This window comes from Suncus etruscus, chromosome 12 (genome assembly GCF_024139225.1).
Source record: "Suncus etruscus isolate mSunEtr1 chromosome 12, mSunEtr1.pri.cur, whole genome shotgun sequence".
NCBI classification, from domain to species: Eukaryota; Metazoa; Chordata; class Mammalia; order Eulipotyphla; family Soricidae; genus Suncus; species Suncus etruscus.
The window spans coordinates 53,962,983-53,979,171 of record NC_064859.1 but is presented as its reverse complement, the minus strand read 5'-3'; the positions used below and the strand labels follow the sequence as shown (position 1 = coordinate 53,979,171).

Genomic DNA, 16,189 nt, shown 5'->3' with positions numbered 1-16,189 from the left:
CCTAGCCCACTGCCCATTTCCTTATTTGGAGAATGATTTACTTTCTTTGTTCCTTGTAACCTGATATGTATTCTTGCCTTGTATGGACCTTCGCACCAAAAGTGTGATTGACATTATCTTTGTACTGCCCCCTTCTCCTTCACTATATAAGAAGGAGCTGTAGTCAAATAAAGTTGCCCTTGAGCAGTGAGACATTGCCTTGGGTCTTTATTATTAACCTCTCTCAGATTTTTACAGGTGTGGTTGTTCTTCTACCCAGCAAAATAGGAGTGCGGTTGTCTGAGAAGTCTTCCCAGCTAATTCCTGCTGGCCGGGCCCCCCTGGGGGGCTTCAGGACCCCGCACTTTGCCTCGCATTTGACCAACCCAAGTTCAATTTCCGACATCCCAGCTGGTTCCCCAAGCACTGCCAGGAATAATTTCTGACAGCAGAGCCAGGCGTAAGCAATGAGCATCACCAAGTGTGACCCAAAAAGCCCTCCTCCCATAAATAAATAAAACAAAGTGAGGTTTTACCCTCTGAGCTTGGGTTAGTAGAAATATGTAGACAACCAAGAAAAGGCAACATTTACTTTTCAGGAAAAATAAACAAGGGGCAGATAAGAACAATCATACACTAGACTATACAGCTATAGTTTGGACATGACAGTTCCATAAATACTAAGTAAATAAATAAGTAAAAAAAATAACTACTGAAAGTGTGTGAACAGTAAAAGCAAGCAAAAAAGCTAGTTAAATGTTCATCTTTCATGTATACATTCAGTGTTTTAGAAGTATAGCTAAGGTTGAAAAAAATGTTAACAGCAAGCATGTAGCTTTGAAATAGTGGAGCAAAAGTGCAATCCGCTGAGTTTTAAAAGTATATTCATCTTGGGGGCCAGAGCAATAGTATTCTGAGAAAGAAGCTTGCCTTGCACAGAACCTAGATGCGTTTGATTCCCAGCATCTCATATGATCCCCCAACCTCATCAGGAGTGATTCCTGAGAAGAGCCTGGAGTACGTAAACCCCAGTACTGTCTAGTGTGCCCCCCAAAAAAAAAACCAAAAGCAAACAAAACATATTCCTCTCTTCAGTTGGAAACACCATCTTCCAGTAATAACCAAAATGACTGACACAAAGGGAAAGAGGAGAGAGACGGACCACTGCATGACCTAATCCCACCCCACCACCCACCACCCACCACCACCACCACCACCACCACCACCACCACCAAAAAAGAAAATCAAAGAGAAAGAACTTGGGTTCAAGTGAATTGCCAGACTACTGGGGCCGGAGAGGTGGCGCTAGAGGTAAGGTGTCTGCCTTGCAAGGGCTAGCATAAGACAGACCTTGTTTCGATCCCCCGGTGTCCCATATGGTCCCCCCAAGCCAGGGGCAATTTCTGAGCACATAGCCAGGAGTAGCTCCTGAGCATCAAATGGGTGTGACCCAAAAAAACTAAAATAGATAAACAAATTGCCAGACTGCTCCACCTAGAAATGCACTTCTCAGAAGGGAGAAGGGAGTCTGAGCTGTGGAGCCTATGTCCAGTAAATTAGTGGCCGAGGGCAAAGACACTCAGGTTCTAGCTCTCAAAAAAAGTCAAGAATGAAGGCAAGAACCCAGACAAGATTGAAGGCAAAGTGGGTGAATTCAACAAAAACTTCATTTAGGGAAAGTGAAGGAAGCAGGGAAGGTCCCAGATTATGGAAGGGGTCTCCCAAAGAAGGATTTCAGAGAAAGGCCTTCCTCCTTCCTTTTTTGGTATCAGCATGCATTATGCTACTTTCCTCTCCTGTCTACCTGGAATTCTTTTCTCCACACCCTCAGTCCCTTAAGCCAGCACTAAGACTCTTAAGATTGGGAGTTTCTGGAACCAAAAAGTTAATACAGCAAATAGGCACATGTGTTCAATGCCCAGCATCCCATATAGTTCCCTGAGCCTGCCAAGAGCGATTCCTGAGTGTAGATCCAGGAGCAACATCTGAGCAGTGTCAGGTATGGTACCAAAACTAAAATAAAACAAGAATAGTAGTTTTTTGTTTGTTTTTATTTTGTTTATGTTTATGTTTTGGGACACACCCGGAAGTGCTCTGGGATCACTCCTGCCTCTGTATTCAGGGATCACTCCTGGAGGTTTTAGGGATCAAAACCTGGATCTGCTGTGTGGAAAGCAAGTGTCTTACCTGCTATACTATCCTCTGGCTCCAAGAGTAAGTGTTTTTTAAGACTCAATTGTCCACAACTAAATCAACAAGTTATAGAAATACCATCGTCCACAATTCCAACCTTTATGCCAGTTAATGCCATCACTTAAGACTATACAGATTCTCCCTTTCACAACAAAGAGGAAGGGGGAGCGTCTCCCCACTGAGCACTTCTCTTTCCTTCCCTTTACAAAGAAATTCCTGTAAAGGATTTACAAAGGCTACCCTTCCCTTATCTTTCTCTATATTGAACTGATTTTCATTTTATGGTGAAATAGCATTAGATTTGGACTCAAAATACTGTGTACTTACATTACTATAACAATAATACCCTTTAGCCATGATATTTTAATCTATAAAGGAAGATATTATTTCTTGTGGCTAGATACCACAATATCACCTAACATATTCCATCACACTTGGTGTGAAACACCAAAACAGTAACATGCACAGTGAGAGAATAAATGAATGCAACCAAGGAGAAATTTTGGATAAATAAAACTGCTTCCGGGGGCTGGAGAAATGCAGAAGATCATTGGTTTGAATCCCGGCATCCCATATGGTCCCCCGAGCCTGCCAGGAGCGATTTCTGAGTGTGGAGCCAGAAGTAACCCCTGAGCGCTGCCGGGTGTGACTCAAAAACAAACAAACAAACAAACAAACAAAAAAACCTGCTTCCCCTGCTCTTTCACTGAGAATAGTCCTGGATGCCTAACTCAAAGCTGAATCTCTGTCCTCAAAGACAAAAAATTGAGCAGCAACAGCAAAAACACATACCTGGAAGGAAGTGGGAATACAGACGAGATTTAGATTCTCCTGTTTCACCCTTTCAGCTGTGGAGACAAAAGTTGTATTAGTGATTTTTCTTTTTTCTGATTTATTTTGTTTTGGTCTGAGGTCATACCCAAAGATACTCAGAAGTTACTCCTGGCTCTGCACTCAGGAATTTCTTCTGGCAGTGCTGGGGAATTAATTATATGGAATATGAGGGACTGAGTCCAGGTCAGCTGGATGCAAAGCAAATTGCCCCACCCCTTATCTGTTAAAACCAAAAAAAAGTAAAGTCTACATGTAGTGATAGTTACTTTTCATCCTGATTACCATCCTGGTAAAAAAATTAGGGAATATATATCATAAGATAGGAATGCTTTAATGCCTAAGAAAATATGTACAGAAAGTAATGTCAGTATTTTCTATTAGTATGTGTCTGACAATATTAAAAGTCTGTGCATATGAACACAGTTAATCCTAACAACACAAAAAAAAAACTGATTATGCCCATTTTAAAGATGACAAAACTAAGAGAAATTTACCGAATAATTAAATAATTAACAAGTCGAAGAGCTATAATATGATCCCAGCCAACCTGGTTTTGTGACTTAATAAGGAAAGGCTAGGACTTACAAAGTTAAAAAGAAAGAAGAAAATGAAAAGTAAATATCACTCATAAGTTCCAAAAGGTAGTTAAAGGAAGGTAACTTATTTTTCAGAAAACTTGATTTAGAAGCAATAATTTTTTTTTTTAAATCTGTGTAACTGATGGGGTCAGAGAAATAGCACAATGATAGGGCATTTGCCTTGCATGTGGCTGATCCAAGAGGGACCTGGATTTGATTCCTGGCATCTCATATGGTCCCCTGAGCCTGCCAGGAGCAAGTTCTGAGCACAGAGCCAGGAGTAACCCCTGAGCACTGCTGGATGTGGCCAAAAAAATAAATAAAATAAAATTTGTGTAACTGAGAACTGGAGAGATAATACTGTGAGTAGAGTGCTTGCCTTGCAATCAGCAAATGTCCAGGTTCAAGCCCTGGCACCATGTATGTCTCCAGAGCCCCACCAGGAGTGATCCCTGAGTGCAGAGCAGAACAAGGCCTTAAGTACTGCTGGATGTGGCCCCGAAGACACAAAAGCAAAGCAAAACCTGAAAAAAAAGCCTTCACAATTGAAATGTCATGTCTCATCAGGCATGGGATATGCATCAAGGGAGGAAATTTGGATGTCATGATGAATCCAGAGAAGTTGCTATGCCCTGAGATTCTCCACAAGTTCAGTGTGAAGGTAGAAAGGTGTGTAAACAAAGTCCCCATTAAGCCAATGAGAAGGCTCCAAAAGCCATCACGCCAGCAGCATAACCCTCCTTCAAGACAAAGGTTCCTGGACTTTGTGTCGAGCACTGCCCCTTGGCACCTGAATGAGATCACAACTCAGGCAAGTCTCTCCTCTGTGTTTTGTGTTCTAACTCCCAAGAGCAGGGGCAGTAAAACCTGTTGAGCAGCCATAGAAGTTGACAATTCCTAAGCCTTTGGGAAGCTCAGAGACTGCTCACTCAGAATGAGATCAGCATTTTAGGAAGCAGCTACAAGGGCAGGCACTCACTCCACTCCAGGAGTATATACAGGCAGGGCAAGCTTCAGACCGTTTGCTCAAGATGACCTGTAGGATTCACAGGATCCATGCAACCACACATAGGACCACAAAGGAGGAAACAAAGCCAACACAATCCCCAGCAGTGGTTGATGAGGACCAAGAAGCCCTTGAAGGGAGCAGTGGGAACACTCAACTAACCTTAGCTCACAGACCTTCTTCCTGACTCGGAACACAACTGGAGTTCAGCAGGACAGGTCAAAAACCTGAGGATTCTTCCTCCCCACCTATCTTCATCCCCACCCTGTTACCTCACCCAAAACATCTACTAGATAGCCCCAGAACATACCTATTCGCTGCACAGCATGGACAATTGTGGAACCACTTCCAATTCCCAGCACTTGATTATTCTGCAAAAAAGGGGGGGGAGGGGGGAATGGTACTTATTAATGTTATATTTTATTCCCTTTTTCAGCCCTCTTCCTAGAGCAAACAAATCAGCATAAATGGCAATTCACCAACATGTGTGTAGAATGAATACTGTGCCCATTTTAGAGAAATATGAGCACAAACTCCAGAGATAATTTATCAACAGAGGCCTCCTGACACCTGCATCTCCTACTACTAACAAATAGCATAGGGGCAGCAGCGGCAGTACAATAGGGAGGGCCCTCACTCTGTATGCAGCCAACACACATTTGAACCTCATCACCACACATGGGACTCATGGTCCCATGAGTTCTGCCAGTGCAGAACCAGGCTCTGAGTGCAGAGCCAGGTGAAAACCCTGAGCATAGCCAGATATGTCCCCAAAAACAAACTAAACAGATAAAATAAGGCAAAATTAAAATGTTAAAGGTTTTGTTGTAGTTGAGACACTTGAGGGAGGTTGATCTCCAGGGGCCCAGCGGTCATTTCCAATGATACTTGGACAACAAGGCTTGATTCCATCCTGCTCCAGTCCTGTGATTTCATAGACAAATTGCCCCTCCAGTGTTTCTGAAGGACTGGTTTAAAGTTTGCTACATAGAAAGTAGAAAATAATGAAGTCGGGGCCGGGCGGTGGCGCTAAAGGTAAGGTGCCTGCCTTGCCTGCGCTAGCCTTGGATGGACCGTGGTTCGATCCCCCGGTGTCCCATATGGTCCCCCAAGCCAGGAGCAACTTCTGAGCATTACTGGGTGTGGCCCAAAAAACAAAAAAAAAAAAGAAAAAGAAAATAATGAAGTCTCTTTAGTGACAAGTCATAAGTAACTCCTTTAGAGCATGTTGTCTTGGTCTTTTGTTTGTTTTTTTTGTTGTTGTCTTGTTTTTAATACTCCCTAGATCCTCACAGACTAAAAATCTAGCTTACCTACACTGTCAACTTAAAACATTCTCACAAAATCAGCCTACACATGAGTATCAAAAGATTACAGACGGGACCGGAGAGATAGCACAGCGGTGTTTGCCTTGCAAGCAGCCGATCCAGAACCTAAGGTGGTTGGTTCGAATCCCGGTGTCCCATATGGTCCCCCGTGCCTGCCAGGAGCTATTTCTGAGCAGACAGCCAGGAGTAACCCCTGAGCACCTCTGGGTGTGACACAAAAAAAAAAAAAAAAAAAAAAGAGAGATTACAGACATTGGGGCTGCAGAGATAGCATAGCGAGTAAGGCATTTGCCTTGCATGCAGGTTCAATCCCCAGCATCCCATAGGGTCCTTCAAGCCTGCCAGGAGTAGTTTCTGAGCGCAGAGCCAGAAGTAACTCCAAAGCACTGCTGGGTGTGGCCCAAAAACAAAAACAAAAGAATTCCAGACCCATTTCATGGAACAACTGTAAAAGAAAGGCCATGAAAAATACAGGGCCTGATGCCCCCTAAGAATAAATAATGAAATTTTCTGCTTCACTTTTCACACAAGCTTAAACAACTTGAAATTGAGAGTCTGATAAGAGGAACCTTCCAGGAAGGCTCAAACATAAGAAACCCACTATTAAGAGCTCCCACAAGGGACTGGAGCGATAGCACAGTGGGTAGGGCATTTGCCTTGCACACAGCTGACCCAGGTTCGATCCCAGGCATCCCATATAATCCCCCGAGCCTATCAGAAGCAATTCTAAGCACAGAAATCAGAAGAGGGAGATTTGGAACATTGGTGATAGGAATGTTGCACTGGTGAAGTGGGTTGCTCTTTACATGACTAAAACCCAACTACAATCATATATGTAATCACAGTGTTTAAATAAAGTTATTAAAAAAAGAGAGAAGTAACCCCTGAGTGCTGCCAAGTGTGAAGGAAGGAAGGAAGGAAGGAAGGAAGGAAGGAAGGAAGGAAGGAAGGAAGGAAGGAAGGAAGGAAGGAAGGAAGGAAGGAAGGAAGGAAGGAAGGAAGGAAGGAAGGAAGGAAGGAAAAAAGTTCTCATAAGACAGAAGTGAGGAATGACCTGAAGTCACCTGGAAAGAGCAAATCATGTTAGCGTCTATCCAGCAGAACCCAAAAGATCCCCACTTTGCACAAGCTTACTTCAGAGACCATGGCAAGAGGGCAAAAGCTTGGTTAGAAGTGTGAGGAATATGGGGCTGGTGCAATAGTACAGTGAGTTGGGTGCTTGGCTTGCACATGGCCAACCTGGTTGGATGCCTGGCATCCTATATGGACCTCCAGGCAGGAGTAATTCCTGAGCACTGCCGGTTGTGGTCCAAAACTAAAACAAACAAACAAAAAATTGTATCTGAAAAAGGAGTTTCTACCTTTTAAGAAAATCAGCCCAAACTCATAAAGGCTATGCCTGGAGATGATTCCCTAGGAACTATGGCCTAGGAAAGCCCTGAACGATTGACACCAGTCCAAACTCCAGCCTAATATCAGAAGGTTGGACCCTTCAAGAGAGACAGTCAGCAGGAACAAAGATCTCTAATAAAACCAACAGAACTACCTAAACTCAAAAATCCTTTTTCCTTGACAAAGTTCTCTCAATAGACTGAGAGATATAGAAAGTCTCAAGCCACATAGGGCAACTTGCAAAAAAACAGATAAAGTCAACTTTGCATAAGCAAGTAGAGTTGCTTATACCCCTCTACTCTGGGTGAGCAACTTCCCCTATACTTTATAGCATATTCAACTCTGGAGTTACTCACATCACTATAACACTGTTCTGAAGTTATCAGAACGAACAATGAATCTAGGACCTTTGGAAGAGGGGAGTTCAAGACATTCTTGAATGTCCCTGCATATAGCTGCTCATGCAGATTTTTTTGTTTTGTTTTTGTTTTTAGGTCACACCAGGCAGCGCTCAGGAGTTACTCCTGGCTCTGCGCTCAGAAATCGCTCTTGGTAGGCTCGGGAGATCATATGGGATGCCGGGATTCGAACCACCGACCTTCTGCATGCAAGGCAAATGCTTTACCTCCAAGCTATCTCTCCAGTCCCCTCTCATGCATATTTTTATGAGGCCTAATCTCACTGGGCACTCCACCAGTAAAGGTGTGGTAGGCCAAACAGGCTAGCAGCCCTCTCTATAGTGGCTGCTCCCTCCAGCCTGGCTCCCCTCTTCCTTGCAGATAACCACCACCCAGCAAACTATCCAGTCATCAGATTTCTCAAGGATATAAAAACCCCCAAAATCCACCGATTCTTCCTCATCAAGTTCTAAGAGAAAATGATGTAAAATTTGAGCTTTGGACTAATAGTATAGCAGACAAAGCTCTTACCTTACATACATCTGACCTGGGTTCAATCCCCTGCACCATATGTGGTCCTTAAAGCCTCACCATCAGTGGGTCTTGAGATTCAGGAGTAAATCCTGAGCACGACCAGGTGTGGCACAAAAACAATATAAGGGCCCAAGAGATAGCTTACTGGGTATGGTGGTAAGGCACCTGCCTTGCACATGACTGACTGGGTTAATCCCCAGTATCCCTAATGATCTTTTTCAAGTACTGCCAGTAGTGAAACCTTAGCAGACTCAGTAGGAACCAGGTATGCCCCAAAACAAATATACACAGATACACATTCACATATATACACACAAACCACAAGCACACACACATTCTAGCTTCCTTTCTTCATTACTCCCCATAATAAACTTCTCCTTAACCTATTCCTGCTCAGCATTCACCAAGTGGGGAACCCAATGAGTTTGATAAGACCAAAGCAGCTTCAGTTTAACCACAAACAGTAAAGCAAGGTCAAAATATGAACCATCAGAAATTAATAATGGGGGGCCAGAGCGATGGCGAAGCAGTGGGGCATTTGCCTTGCATGCGGCTGACCCAGGATGGACCGCAGTTTGATCCCCCCCACACATCCCATATGGTCCCCCAAGCCAGGAGTGATTTCTGAGCGCATAGCCAGGAGTAACCCATGAGCGTCACCGAATGTGGGTTTCCCCCCCAAAAAAAAATTAATAATGGGGGGGCTGGAGAGATAGCAAAGCCATAGAGCATTTGTCTTGAAGACTGCCAACCCGGGATGGACCCAGGTTTGATTCTCGGCATCCCACATGGTCCCCTGAGCCTGCCAAGAGCGATTTCTGAGTGCAGAGCCAGGAGTAACCCCTGAGCACCACCGGGTGTGACCCAAATTCCAAAAAGAAAGAAAAAAGAAAAAAATTAATAATAAAGCAACTCCATATTAACAATTGCATAATATTTAATTCCTAAGCAACTTCCTGACAGCAAGCACCTGCCAACTTAAGACAAAAGAGCCATAAAACACGGGACCAGCTACTATTAAATATATGCCCAACAGATTTATAACATTAATTTACAAATGTCTAACATTATAACCAGCAAATAAAGTCAAAGCTCACCTCATGAATTCTGAGACCCTACCTTAGGGATGAATTCAACAGTGAAAGGAAAACCTAAGATTTAGAAATGAACAGGCTATTAGTGGGAAGCCCTTCCCATGGGTTACTGATACCTGCTGCTGTTATGGGAGCCTACAGGGCCATGTCAGTGTCAATACAAAAAAGTGTTTAAAACAGCTGCAAAAATCTTCACATGATAAAAAAAAAAAAGTCTTGATTTAGTAATGCCCAGGTGAGATCAACTTGACTTTAGCTGAGAGCTCTAGCTCTGTGGTAATTTAACTACCAAATTCCTCATTACTAAGCTCATCCAGACACCCCTGCCACACCTGCAGGCTGGTGGCACACAGATGAACTTGGTGAGTCAGATCAGCTCTATGTTAGGCTTCTACCTTCCTTCTGGAGGAGGCCATGAATTGAAAGGGTCTGTCAGGCTCAATGCTCTTCAACCATTTGATCCTGCTGCTTAGGAATACAAATGATTGTAATTAGTGCACTAGTCTAAGCCAACAAGAGATGAGTCCAAAGATGAGCCAACAGCCAAGGGCTACCAGGCAGGCTCTGCTGGACGAGCAGGCTCTCTGTGGACAAGAGTATGTGCAATGTCAGAAAGTCACTCAACTTGTCCAGTGGGTTAACCTGGAAATATTTCTACTGACCAACTGGAACCAGTGCCCACAACTTCACTCAGAATAAGCTGAGAACTCTCCAAGGTCTCCATCTATCCAGATAGGGAAACAGTCACCACATTGGAACACCACTGGTCTGAGGTATTGGAAACCCCACAACCAGAAATACTAAGCAAAGGAGCACCAATCACCCCACAACCCCCATACTCATATTCATATTCACTGGGTGACCTAATATCAACCAACACTAAATGATGATAAGGCCAAACTATCTGCCATAAGCTGTCTATCCTGGGGGTGTGGGGAAAACACATAGATGATTAGAACATAAGACACCATCATAAGGCTTCCTTGAGATATAAAGAGCTACAGAATTTAAGAGAAAAAAATCTCTTCTTAGGAAACAGGAAAAACTGAATGTATAAAATAGCCTTTGAACAAAGCCCTAAAAGACACAGTTTATTTTAATAGGCAAAGTAGAGGACAACAAAGAGTTACCAAATGGTAAAGTTAAAATGAACTTTGGGTCATGGGCTGGTAAAATATCTCAAAGGGCTGGAGTACAAGTTTTGCACACCAGAACCCCAGGTTTGAGCCCTAGCACTATATGGGCTCCCAGCAGAGTTGGGTGGAGCTCCTGAGCACTGCCAGTTATACCCGAAAACTTAAAGGAAAGAAGAAAAGCCCACACATTAGTAATCTGACTTTTCCAATGTTCTAGTAATTGGGAGAAAAGAAACATAAATTGAAACAGATTGTGGGTTTAAAAATAAGGAGCATTCTCTGTCCTCTGGAGTTTCAGTAGATGCTCTAGAGGTGCTATGATGGGGTGGCACGAGGAACATGAGTAGAAGGTAAAAAAGATAATCCATGGGGCAAGGAGAGACAAGCTCAATGGGGTGAGTACATTCTTTGCATGCAGGAGGCTCAGATCAATCTCCCAGCATAAACCTGGCATTTTGAAGGCTCCAGAACTGCTAAAAGTAACTGCCAAGCAGAGAGCTGGAATATGACCACCATCTTCCCCCCAAAATCAACAAACAGATGATATATCACCTGGAAGGAAGGTTAGCAAGGCAGGGAGGATGGCAAGATACTGACAAGTGCAATCATCTGGTGTAGGAAGAGCCTAAACAATAAAGATAGTAGGTCAAGGGGAAAGATCAACATTCCAAAGGTGGAATCAGCAGGACTTAACAAAAAAAATCTTCAATATTTACACAACTGAGTCAACAATCTCAAGACACTAAGTGCTAGAAGTAAACAAGGTCCTAAATGGGCAAAGGAGAGGGCAGCAAAGTCTTGATAACTGGCCCTGTGTTCTCATTATGTGCATTTGGATTTGTTAATCTTGTTTTTAAAATATCGAGGTCCTGACTCACTTCTTCCTCCTCCCTTTAGCCATATTTCTTGCCACACCATACTAGTATAACACATACTGGGCCCTTAAATATCTAGCAAGAAAATTCAAATAAATCGATATCAAAGAGTAGAAAATACAAAACTAAAGTACTACTGGCATTACAGAATAAAGTTTAGAAGGGAAAGTGAGTGGATGCAACTAAGGAGATGTTCCAGAGCTTAACAAAGAGCTGGAAAACACCCCAGGATCCAAGGGGAGGGGCTGAGAAATTGTTTAAATAACCAAAGACATAATCATAAAACAAAATTCAAAGAAGAAAACACAAATTTCACAAAATATACATGTAAACAGGTTAATTTAAAAAAATCTAGGATGGGCCCGGAGAGATAGTACAGCGGTGTGTGCCTTGCAAGCAGCTGATCCAGGACCAAAGGTGGTTGGTTCGAATCCCAGTGTCCCATATGGTCCCCTGTGCCTGCCAGGAGCTATTTCTGAGCAGACAGCCAGGAGTAACCCCTGAGCACCGCTGGGTGTGCCCCCCCCCAAAAATCTAGGATATGAAGCAGCTCTATATGAATTTCATTTACTCACCCACAAACTAGCCACTTTATCCAGGTATTCTGGAATTTCAGATATCCATAGTTTTGGTTTTGGTTTTGGGGTCACATCTGGCAGCGCTCAGGGGTTACTCCTGGCTCTACACTCAGACATCGCTCCTGGCAGGTTCGGGGAACCATATGGGATGCCAGGATTTGAACCACAGACCTTCTGTATGCAAGGCAAATGCCTTACCTCCAAGCTATCTCTCCAGCCCAAAGATAGCCATAGTTTTGTATTTTGTAGCCAAAGGCACTGAATGCCAAAAATGCATATAGATTTTCCTTTTTGAATTTTATCTATCACCTAGGGTGAAACTAATCTCTAGGACCTTAAATTATCTCTGTGAATCCCCAAAGAAAAGCCCCTGGAGGGGAGGGAGCAATAGAGCAAGCGGTAGAGCATTTGCCTTGCACAGAGCCAACCTGGCATTTCATAAGGTCCCCCAGGCCTGCAAAGAGTACCCCCTGAGCACAAGGTGTGGCCCCAAAACAAAAATGTCTGGGGTGGGGATAAGCAGAGGGATAAATTTTACAGATTGAGAGCTTGCCATGAGGGCCAAAGTGATGGTAGGGGGAGGGAGAGAGGGAGAGAGTGAAAGAGAGGGAAGGAGAGAGAAGAGAAGAGAAGAGAAGAGAAGAGAAGAGAAGAGAAGAGAAGAGAAGAGAAGAGAAGAGAAGAGAAGAGAAGAGAAGAGAAGAGAAGAGAAGAGAGATTGTACTGTATGCATCAAACTGGGGTTCTATTCCCAGCAATATGGTTGCCAAACCCCATCAGGAGCACAAAGCTAGGAGTAAACCCTAGCACAGTTGGGTGTGGCCCCGAAACAAAGTCCATTGTCTAAATTAGCCTTGAAACAGTTACACCTAACCTAGATAACAATGAAACTACTGGTGAAAGGGCAGTGCAGCCAAAGTCAAGAGTTAGTTTTTCTAAGATTCTGTAGCCATTCCTTCCACAAAGCATGCTGATTGCTACAGGTCATGATACTAGTCCCTCCTATTTAATCAGGCAATTTGAAGCTCAAACAACATTTCTGCAAAATAACTGTGTATGCTTTGTATGGAAAACCACCATTAGAGGAGAAAGAAAAACAGGTACTACTTCCAAGAAATAGAAAAGTCTACAAAGTGGGGTGGGGTGTCAGAGGGATAGTATAGCCGGTAGGGCGTTTGCCTTGCTCGCGGCTAATCTGGGTTCTATCCTGGGGCACGCGGTAAAGTTTTTGGCGCCTCTCAGGAGTAAACTTCTGAGCGCAGAGCCAGGAGTAATCCCTGAGTGTCTCAGGGTGCAAACCCTCCCCTCAAATTAAAATTTACAAGGAAGAAAACTCCACCTAAGGGCAAAGTTACAAGGAGTCCTATAATTAAGACAATTAAATTGATTGGTGACAGGAAACTCACGGCAGTGCAAACTCCACTAGCAGCACTATCTCCAGTGAACCCTCAAACAAAACTCACTCTCAACCTCAAAAGAGCATCTTCCAGACTTCCAGCACCCATGGGACCCGGGGGGGGGGGGGTCAGCTAGAGGCTTAAAAGTTAAAAGGCTTAAGGCTCTTTCTTTCCCATGGTGGGTCTGGCGATTACTGGCACAAACGGTCGTGCATTTCTTTGCAAATAGAATGTCAAGGCCACGTGGAAAAGCGCTTTCCAGGGTCCCCACCGCCACCACCGGGTGTGCGGACTAGGGGGACGTTAACCGCCCGAGAAAGAACCGTTTCTTTCCGCCCCTATTCGCTGATAAGGATGTGGCTGTCGTCAACTTCCTTCCTGCCCACTCCAGTACCTCACACCACTTGCACTTTGCAGACGGTTCATGCATGCGCCGAGCCCGGAGTCTTAAATAAAAGTGCAACTTTTAAGGGTTCTCCGTGCAAATGAAGCCACAGTTGAAGAGGCAAGTAAGGGGGGAATTAAAACCCCTTTAAGGGACCAGAGAGATAGCAAGGAGGTAGGGCATTTGCCTTGCATGCAGAAGGATGGTGGTTCGAATCCCGACATCCCAGGCCCCCACCGAGCCTGGCCAGGAGCGATTTCTGAATGCAGAGCCAGGAGGAACCCCTGAGCGCCTCTGGGTGTGACCCCCCCAAATCAAACCCCCCCCCAAAAAAACACAGGGGGAAAGTGTTGCCACCTGTCCTCTTGCACACACCCCACCCAGTTGGCCCTGGGGGTGCAATGCCCAGGGCGCGCGACACGAGCCCATCTGGTGAGCCGGGCACCGGGGCCCCCCACGCTCCGAGCTGCTCACTTTCACGTGGTTCTCCACGGCGGCGCGACCCGCCAGCTTCTTGGCCTCCTCCGCCTTCGACATCGCGGACGGAGCGGGGCAGGTGTTCGCACCGCCCGGGCCTCCGCAGGTGCCAGACTGCGGGGCACACCCAGGAGGCAGCACGTGGGAGCCCGGGACGCCCCAGCCGTTCCCGCCTCCTCCACCCGAGGCCGCGCCCCCGGCCCGCCCGGGGAGCGGGGCCAGGACCCGCCCGTAGAGGGTGCTGAAGGGCCCGGGGCGCTGCATCCCGAACGCCTCACTCCAGGCACTCGCCACGGCGCCGCCCCCGACCCAACGCGCCCGGAAGTCTAGTCCTAGTCCATGACGCAGACCGCCGCGGCGCGCGCTGCGGCGCGGGGTTTGTATGGGAAATATAGTTCCCTATCTTCGATGATGCATGGGAGATCCTTCGGAAAGAACTACAGGTCCCACAATATTCCGCGACTGGATGCTGGTAACAGCTTCCGCGCTTTAGCCTGAGAACTACAAGTCCCACAATTCTCCGCGGTTGGATGATGCTAGAAACAGCTTCCGCGCTTTATTTAGCCTCACCGGTCTTTGGAAATGGTAGAGTTCTGCTCTCTGCTGGTGCGATGTTGCCATTTTTTTTTTGTTTATTCCTGGATCCAGAAAAGACTTGATTATAAGACTTGATCTGGTTGTTTTTTTTTGTAGCAGGAAGAACGTGGTGGGCAAAACCTCAAGGCAATTGGTCCCCCAGAAGGGTCTCTCCAGTTCTAGTCTCACTACCCAGGGAAATGTATACTTGGAAAGTGGAGAGAGGCCTGGCATTTATTCAGCCATGTATTTATTTACATATTTATTTGGCAACATCATCTGCCGGTCCTGGGTGTCAACTCCTGCCCCGGCTCTGTGCTGGAAGAATCGAGGAGTGCCAGGATTGGAATTGGGTAGCCTTGCACCTAGCCGATTAGGCTCCCCATGAACCCTGACAACTGGCATTAGATTACAGAATGCCCTGGTCTACAAGCTACAGTTCCCACTTAAACATTGGCCTGTGCTTCATTGTCTTGAATGGCGTGCTCTGGGCATAGGCGTATGGTCTGACAAATTTGTGTGTCCTGCACAACCCCAAAGTCCTCGTGAACTAATGAGGATTTTTCTTTATATATAATATAAATGTATTATATAACTTATTAATATTATATCATTAATTAATATAACTTGCATATAATATATTATTAATCTATAATATTGTATAACATATTTATGTATCAAATATATTTAATGGTATTTTTGAGATTATTTAATAAAATTTTTATTTAAGCTCCATAATCACAAGCATGATTATAATTGGGGTTCAGTCATAATCAGAACACCCCCCTTCACCAGTGCAACATTCCCACCACCGATGCCCATGATCTTGCTCAGGGATTACTCCTGGCTATGTCCTCAGAAATCGCTCCTGGTTTAGAGAACCAATTGGGACTCCGGGGGATCAAACCACGGTCCGTCCTAGGCTAGCACGAGCAAAGCAGACAGACACCTTACCACTTGCGCCACCACTTCGGTCCCAAATGAGGACTTTCTTTGAACTTAACCACCCTTTAAAATTTTTTTTCTTTTGCTGTGGGAAATGGCATAGCGATTAATTAGGGGGGAATTAAAAGGGTAAGTATCTGGCAGTTCTCAAAAATTTTGGCACACAGTTATGGAGCACCTAGGATCAATTCCAAGTTAAAGGCCTTACCTGCTTTCCAGAGGTCTGTTCACCTTTTTCAGTGAGAGAGAGGCTCCTATGTTAATACTAACCCCTGGAGCCTGAGTGATGACACAAGTGGTAGGACGTTTGCCTTACATGCACAGACCTAGGACGGACCCTGGTTCGATCCCCCAGTGTCCCATAAGTACCACCAAGCCAGAAGCAATTTCTGAGCGTAAAGCCAGGAGTAACCCTTGAGTGTCAGCGGATGTGGCCCAACCCCCCCCCACAAATACTGACCTTTACCATATTTCCATGCATGAC

At 45.0% G+C, this 16,189-nt stretch overlaps 1 protein-coding gene across 1 annotated transcript in view; it reads right to left on the bottom strand.

The window, feature by feature from the left end:
• The window catches only part of RPIA (ribose 5-phosphate isomerase A), a 51,435-nt gene extending 36,957 nt beyond the window's left edge, over nt 1-14,478 (bottom strand). The window contains exons 1-3 of the mRNA XM_049784940.1: nt 14,182-14,478; nt 4,901-4,961; nt 2,965-3,020 (exon numbers count right to left, since the gene is read on the bottom strand). Of these exons, the coding sequence (XP_049640897.1) occupies nt 2,965-3,020; nt 4,901-4,961; nt 14,182-14,448 (384 nt within the window). The 5' untranslated portion in view covers nt 14,449-14,478. The remainder of the gene's footprint in view (nt 1-2,964; nt 3,021-4,900; nt 4,962-14,181) is intronic.
• Nucleotides 14,479-16,189: the final 1,711 nt, after the last annotated feature.